Below are 8,074 nucleotides of genomic sequence, written 5' to 3'. Positions count from 1 at the left end.
CTACAAAGAGTAACAAACATAATCAGTGATTCCTGAATCAATAATTCATTCACTGATCAGGCCTTGATATGCCCATGTCTGGTTCTTTTCATCACCTCTGGGCAATTTTTCTTTCAGTATCCCTTCAGTCTGCACTTGAAGAACTTTCCTTGCGGCTTCTTCATAGCAACTGGTTTGACAACTGATAACTAAGTCATTTTGTTCTTGTTACCACCCTTGGGTTTCCCTTTGGATTTAACAAGACTTTTAGCAAAAACTGCACCGACTGCATTCTGTCTAGAAGAGCTGCTAGACGCAGCAAACATGTCATTAAGAGTTTGAAGCATTTTTACTCCACTCTAAATCATGTACACTTGCTTCCGTAAGTATTTGGAAAGACTGACAATAATATAGCAGCGAACTACCATATCTGCCTTTTCCTAATCTGAGAAATGCATCTTAGTTTCCTTAAACGCATCCTCTGCAGGTTGCTATGGCCCTCGCATTGTCAGGACAAATTTTAACTTCCATGTTTTAGAACAATATCAAAGATTTGTTTTCACTTATTCATAGTTGGGACCATCTAGAGGTTTTCGATTCAAAATCATTTCTAAGATATTTTCTGAAAAACATATAAAGCACACAATTACAAACAAATAATGCAATAAACAAACGAAGTGCAAGTAGATTCTCATAACTACTCTTGTTTATTGTTAACAATCCTTCAGTTTATCTTTACAAGGCTTACGATGGGCAAGTCACTTGTAAAAATCAAAATTGTTATTTGGGCCTTCAGTGCCATTGCCAGAGCCTCGATGGGAGGGTTAACAATTTTACCAAAGTCGAATGTAATTAACCATTGTTTAATTTCAAAATTATCCTTAGTGTCTAAGCATTGCCGACGATGGGCCGTACAATACTTTACTAAAATTTTGAAATTAATAAGATTTAATCTAGTGAAATCTGATTATCCTTATCCGATGGGGCTTCAGCGATAACCATTTCACTAATAAACCCACAAATGGAGCCCGCAGGTTTTAATTTCAAAATTATCTTTAATAACTTAGTATTATCGACGATGGATCGTACAATACTTTTTTAAAATTTTGAAATTATTAAGGCCCAATAAAATCCAATCATGCTTATCCGTTGGGGCCTCACATGATTATTTTATTGATAGGCCCACAATGCGCCTGGAGGTTAAATTAATTTCTTAATTTAAATCTCCTCCCATAGATATTTAAGTCCAATCTAATAAAATCCAATCATGCTTATTCGATGGGACTTCACATGATTATTTTATTAAAGGTCCTATAATGCGCTTGAAGGTTAAATTAATCTCTTAATTTAAATCTCCTTCCATTCAACATAAGCAACATTTTCTAATTTCCAAGAATTATTTAATTGAGAGTATCCTTTGTTCGATTTCAAAAACTACATAAGTAAGAGCGCTGATAAACATGCACTAAGCTTAACATAATTTTGAAAACATTAAGGTCCTGAAATCCGGTCACTTTACGTCAGCGTGTGCTCCAAACAATCATGATACATGAAGGTTGTATGCAGCGTGTGTTATTCCATGACCATTTCAGAAAACCCACAAATTACTCGCAAAATAAAAGAATTATCTTAGGAAATTTTCTCTAATTATTTTTCTAGATTTAAATCATCCAAATAGCTGACTTAATTATTAATCTAGATTGCAACAATCATAATAATTATCATTTATGAGGATAATTTGAAATCAAAATAATTTCCATAACGATTATTTGTCTTGATGTTAATTATCCAAAATTAATTAATTCATATATTAATCTAGATTTTTAATAAAAATCATAATAATTATTAATTAATTTCTTAGGATGATTTAAAATAAAAATAATCCCATAATAACTATCATACTAGTCGCTGAAGACATAATAGCTATTATGCTCATGCAATCATACAAGTTATGCAACAATATGGCACCACCTATTCTATATGGCATGTTATCGCAATAAAGCATGTTATCAATCATATAATTTATACCAATCAATAAAAGCATTAAATAATAAATCATAATTACTTTAATCCATGACATTCCTATTTTAAAGAAAATAAAAAAAATGTTACAACTTTGGAATTCAACTTTCGCCTAGCCCATAGTATCTGTCTCAAGCCCCTTTAGGGTTTCCATGGGCCCAAAAGCCCAAAGACACTTTGGCGAGAAACCCTAGGACGCGAAAGAGGAACCCTAGCCGTCAGGTCTGCCGCGCCGTCACCCGAACTCAACTCAGGCCAAAACTCCAGGGGAAGGACCGCCACATAAAGAAGAGTGCTCCGCCGCCGGAAACACCCAAAAAGGTTGCCGGACGCTCCCTCCCTCTCCCATTCTTTGTCGGAGAGTGGCGGCCACTCTCAGCCTCTTGTGGAGGCGCGTGGCGGAGCGTGGAGTCTCCGATGGCGGCGATCCACCCACCTTTGTGTTCGTCTTTCCGTACTCTTTCCAACCATATATAGATCGCCCCATTCCGAGATCGGTAAGTCCTCGAAAAGTCTCTGACAGTGCTGACTGCGCATCTTCCTCGCGATTTCTGGATCTTGAATTTTTGCAAAATATTGAAAAAATACACAGAAATTCCAAAAATAAACAAAAACAACAAGGAGGAAACCTAATCATATGGGATTAGCCTCCTTGTTACAAATCGAGAAATACACAAGAGACCCTAACCATGGATTAAAGCATTTTTACCGATTAAAATTTAAACTTTTATGAAAATGAATTATAAAATACACATGCTAGATTCATACCATAATCCTAGAACCCTAGGTGCCACATTTCAAAAAGCAAAACTAATTACATGAATAGTGAAACTAGATTCACATACCAATGTACAGCCAAGGCTCTGATACCAATTGTAGGAAATCTTAGATTTATGCGGAAGCGGTTTAGGACCTAGTACATTGGTATGCTTACCGAATCATCCTTGTTTCACAATTACCTCTCGGTGCGCAGGTCTCGTGTAGAATCTTCCCTTGTAGGATTCCTCTTCACGAACAGCTCACCTCAGCGCCGCAGCACGAACAACCTCCTTGAAGCTGGACTGTGGCAGATCTTCCAAACTATCTCTCGAGGAGGAAGGGGAAGTGTGTGGGCACTGATTAGATTCTGAGCTTGCCTCTTTCTCACAAAAAAGACCTTGGAGGATGATGACTTAAGAGGTACTATTTATATGGGTTCCAAGAAACCCTAGCTCATTGGGCTCTAGGTTCCTTGGGCTCTTCTCATACTAATAACCCATTTGGGCTTTAGTAAAAGAGCAAACCCAACACTTCACTATATAGAAAACGATTTCAAACAATTTTTGTGTCAATAGATAACAAAAAATTTGTTTTTCAAAACCCCCAAAGCAATTTAAAATTTCAATGTATCAATTGAAAATAATTTGAGAAATTTTTTAAACTTTCATGTAATACAACCCAGAAATTCAAATTTGAAATTTTCTTGGAATACTCAATGAAAACATACATATGATATATGGTTAGAAAACTCTCATCACTTAGAACAAAAATCCCAAAGTTTACAAGATCAATTGCAAAGAATTTCAAACGAAAATTTATCATGAATTTTACTAATTAAGAAAATTATATTACGTTTTAATTTTTTTTATTAATATCATTGCATTACTTTGTTAAATTTTTTATTGACTTTTGTAATTTTGAACATTTGTTAAAAATTCATATGATTTTTTAAAATCTTAAAAATCCATATTGTCCTTTCAAATCTTATAAATTCTATTAAAATTCAATTTTACAAAAACTTGATTGTAAAAAAGATCTTTTAGAAAAGTCTTTAAATTCTCTTCAATTCTGAATAATCTTTTAAAATCTATAAATTTTTTATCTTAAAAAAGTCTTTTAAAATCCTAATCCAATACACTCCCTTACTATGTGCAAACAAAAAACTGTGAAAAACAAAATAATAATTATATGAGATATAATGGATGACAGAAACAACATTACTTATGATTTGATGATTTCAACCTGCTTCATTCTCTTTCATATTCTTATGTCAATTATTATTTTTATTTCTATTTGATTTTTACCAAGCCTTTCCGTCTTTCACTTGGTTCTTCTTTTTTTCATATTGGGCCTTTTCAGTGTTTCACTGGATTCTTTTTTACTACATATTCGTTTCACACGCAGTCTGAAGGGCTCTTGCGTGTTGGGCTTTACTTCTTTCCCCTTTCTGCTCGTTTTCTTAGGGCAGCCTCATTATTTTCTGGGCTACTCATTGCGTTGATCTTGGTGACTTGCATTCATTATGTCCTTTAAGAAAAATGGATGAGTTCGATTTCTCATGCTTTCATTATTTGCCACGCCAACAATATTCGTTTCACACACAGTCTGAAGGGCTTTTGCGTGTTGGGCTTTACTTCTTTCCTCTTTCTGCTCGTTTTCTTAGGGCAGCCTCATTATTTTCTGGGCTACTCATTGTGTTGATCTTGGTGACTTGCATTCATAATATCCTTTAAGAAAAATGGATTTGTTCGATTTCTCATGCATTCATTATTTGCCACGCCAACCATATCATCATGAAGCAGAGAGACACAATTTGCAGGGGAGCAGTGAAAACGTGAATAGACTCTCCAAGTTCCGCAGCCATCTTCGCCAAATGCTTCTTATTAATTTTCGTTTTGTACATTTCTTATTAATTTGTAAACCAGTTAAGTAATTTGAGTTGCGTAAATTCATTAATAAAAACATTGCGTAAATTTATAAATTTATAATAATTAATGAATAAATTTTATTGATAACAAATTCCGTGTACCATTTTTTTGTGATTTATTTTTTTAACCATTATATGGAATAAGTGAACAATCATTAGAAGGGTAAATGAGCTGAGTCGAGTCAAGCTTTACCTTAAACAAGTCAAGCCTATGAAAAGTATTGTGAGCTTGACTTGACCCATTAACATGAAGCAAGCTAAATTCTAGGCTTAACTTGACTTGTTTATGAAAAAATAAAATCTTAGCTCGAGGTTGACTTAATTCATTTATATTATAAAACGTATTTTTGCTAAACTCACGTATGTCTAAATGTTGAGACTAAAAATGTATCAAATTCAGTAAGTCACCGAGAGAGGAAATGAGTGAGCAATAGTCAGAGAGATTGTTTCTGAAATTGTGTCAGCGACAAAATGCCAATAAACAATAGTAAAAAAGTAGGGATAATGATTTAGTGACATAAAAACATATTATTATGAAAAAAAAATTGTCCTTTTAAAAGATGATCATTTTAGTTAAAATGAGTGTTTTTTACGTAATATTTAAATTAAAAAATCTTCCACTTTCTCCCCCTTTGATTTCCATTATGCATCTCCTTCTCGAATTAATTTTTTGTGCTACTGTGGCACCTAGATTCAATGCATCCCATCAATTGGAGCATTACACATCAGAGAAGAGAGAGAAAATTTGGCAGATGAAAGAGAACTTTGACTGACATGTAATATTTCCATTTGTGGGATGCACTGAATCTTTGGTGCAACAGTAGCACCAAAGATTTATTCCTCCTTTTCTGAGTATAAAACACTGTAATTTAGATTTAAATGATACAATTTTATGTCCTTTAACAGGATAAATACTAATCTCATTATTTATTATAATAATATATCAGGTCAGCTTACGGGTTTTTAACCCAAGCCTCATTAAATTAGGCTTGGACTTTTTGGTAAACAATATTTTTTTCAAAGCTTGAGCTCCTTCTATTTATTAAATAAGATAGGCCAAACTAAGTTTAAAACAAGGCAAACCTTGGGCCTCTGACAAGCTGTTCGGCTCATTCACTCCCCTAACAATCATTAATGAAAACCACAATAACAATAAGGGCTAGAGGGCATTAAATTGTAAAATAATTATAGAAATATTTTCAAAATTATTAAGTATTATTTATTTAAAAATCAATTATAGCCAATTATTTTATTTACGTAAAATTTTGTTAATGATTAGCTAATTATTAATATTAATTGAGAATTATTAATATAATACTTAATTATTATAATAATATTTTAGCTAATAATTTTAATTATATAATATTAAAAGTGGGTGAGTGTACGGATTATATATTTTATAAAAAAGAAAAGGAAAAAGTGTGTATCATTTTAAAGGATGTAAAGTTGTGTCATTTTAAGAGAGAGAAAGAGATAGATAAAGGAGGACAGAGAGTTGACAAAAAAAAATAAAGATGTGGGTCCCACATCTTTGTAAGAGTGAAAGAATATAAGTTATGTCATTTGAAAGGATAAACATTTTTCCAAAAAAAAAAAAAAGAGATTTCCAACCACCCTATTCAATGAAATGTTTGGATGCATTGAGCTAGATGGGTCGAAAGCCCAATATAGTTGCACATTTTGGTATTTATAATATTACTGGAATGGATGCCTTGCGTAAAAAATACAAACCATATTAAGTCACCCTTGAGATAAAAAGAAAAAAAAACCACCACTAAGAAAAGTGGTCGCGAACCTAACACTAATGAAGTAGGTCAGGACACGATATTGATATTTTAATAATTCAGCAACATGTGGGAGGTGTCGATCAATTAGTATATATAGCAGAAGCAGAGCAAGTTGAGTTCAGAGCAGAGCGAGTGACAAATTCTGAACATAAACACACAACACAATCAGCATTCGATATCATTCTCATGGCTTCCATGAAAGACTTCAAAGCAAGTGAACTCTTTCAAGCTCAAGCTCACTTGTACAAACACATGTTTAACATCATTAGTCCCATGTGTATCAAGTGGGCCGTTAACCTTGGCATACCTGATATCATTCACAAGCATGGTCAACCCATTACTCTTCATGAACTTGTTTCATCTCTCCATGTTCCTCATTCTAAAGCTACTTGTGTCCAACGTCTCATGCGCTTATTGTCACTCAATGACTTCTTTGCAATCATCAAAACCGATGACACCAAAGAAGCGTATGCTCTTACTCCTTCATCACAACTCCTTGTCAAAGGCACTGACTATTGTTTGTCTTCAATGGTTCATTTGATAAACCACCCAACTCTTGTTGGTTTATTCCATCAGTTGGATAAATGGACTTCTGGTGAGGACCCCACAATCTTTGAGACTGCATCAGGTCCCGGAGCTTTTTGGGATTTTATTCATCAAAATACTACGGATATGGAGAACTTCAATGAGGCCATGGAAAGTGATTCTCGTATGGTAAAGTTGGCTTTGAATGATTGCAAATCAGTTTTTGAGGGCTTGGATTCTCTAGTTGATGTTGGTGGCGGAACTGGAAACACAGCTAAGATAATTTGCAAAGCATTTCCTAATTTAAAATGCACGGTGTTGGATCTTCCACAAGTTGTAGCAGACTTATCTGGAAATAATAATTTGAGTTATGTTGGTGGGAACATGTTTGAATCTATCCCTCATGCTGATGCAATTTTACTCAAGGTATGAGATGACTTGTTTTCCCTAAACTTACTACAAATACGTGAATGCATACTTATTAATTATTCTAGTTTGTAACATTATTCGGTACATTTTTTAACATAGTTAACCCTTAACAGAAGTGGTTGACAGTCTTTCTAATCCTTAACTTGTTTTTCACTCTTGCAGTGGGTTTTACATGACTGGAATGATGATGATTGCATAAAGATACTTAGAAATTGTAAAGAAGCTATTTCAGGTAAAGGAGGAAAAGTGATAATCATAGATACTGTGATAAATGAAAAGGAAGATGAGCATGAAATGACAGAATTAAAGATCCTTTTCGACATTGCAATGATGACTTTGCATAATGGAAAAGAGAGAGATGAAAAGGATTGGAAACAAATCTTTGTCAGAGCAGGCTTCGAACATTACAAAATATTCCCTATGTTTGGTTTTAGGTCCCTTGTTGAACTGTATCCCTAAACCTTTGATGTAATTTTCTAAAAATATTTTCACTTGTATTGCATTAAATAAATTTCTAAGGTGGCTATAGTTTTAACTCAAGTGTTAGGCTTGGAGTGAAATTTAGGTAGAAGTTTATGGGATTAAATTTTATAAATTATAAAATAAAGCTTCGTAGCTAATATGAAGTGGATAGATGATGATTGGT

At 33.6% G+C, this 8,074-nt stretch overlaps 1 protein-coding gene across 1 annotated transcript; it reads left to right on the top strand.

Annotated features, from left to right (window-relative positions):
- Positions 1 to 6,660: 6,660 nt before the first annotated feature.
- On the top strand, positions 6,661 to 7,887 carry LOC133285548 (isoflavone-7-O-methyltransferase 9-like). Its single transcript, XM_061482796.1, has 2 exons — positions 6,661 to 7,425; positions 7,591 to 7,887. Exons 1-2 carry the CDS (start codon positions 6,661 to 6,663, stop codon positions 7,885 to 7,887), a joined length of 1,062 nt encoding a protein of 353 aa, XP_061338780.1.
- Positions 7,888 to 8,074: the final 187 nt, after the last annotated feature.

Source organism: Gastrolobium bilobum, unplaced genomic scaffold (genome assembly GCF_033153095.1).
Source record: "Gastrolobium bilobum isolate Gb01-03AN ecotype WA unplaced genomic scaffold, APGP_CSIRO_Gbil_v1 utg62955, whole genome shotgun sequence".
Taxonomy (NCBI): Eukaryota; Viridiplantae; Streptophyta; class Magnoliopsida; order Fabales; family Fabaceae; genus Gastrolobium; species Gastrolobium bilobum.
The sequence above is the reverse complement of the archived record's forward strand: the minus strand, read 5'-3'. Positions and strand labels throughout refer to the sequence as shown.

Excerpts from the sequence above, each read along its gene's own strand:
- LOC133285548 (XM_061482796.1), top strand. The coding sequence starts at position 6,661 with ATGGCTTCCATGAAAGACTTCAAAGCAAGTGAACTCTTTCAAGCTCAA. Across the intron at positions 7,426-7,590 it reads CTGATGCAATTTTACTCAAG|TGGGTTTTACATGACTGGAA; the intron begins GTATGAGATGAC and ends TCACTCTTGCAG.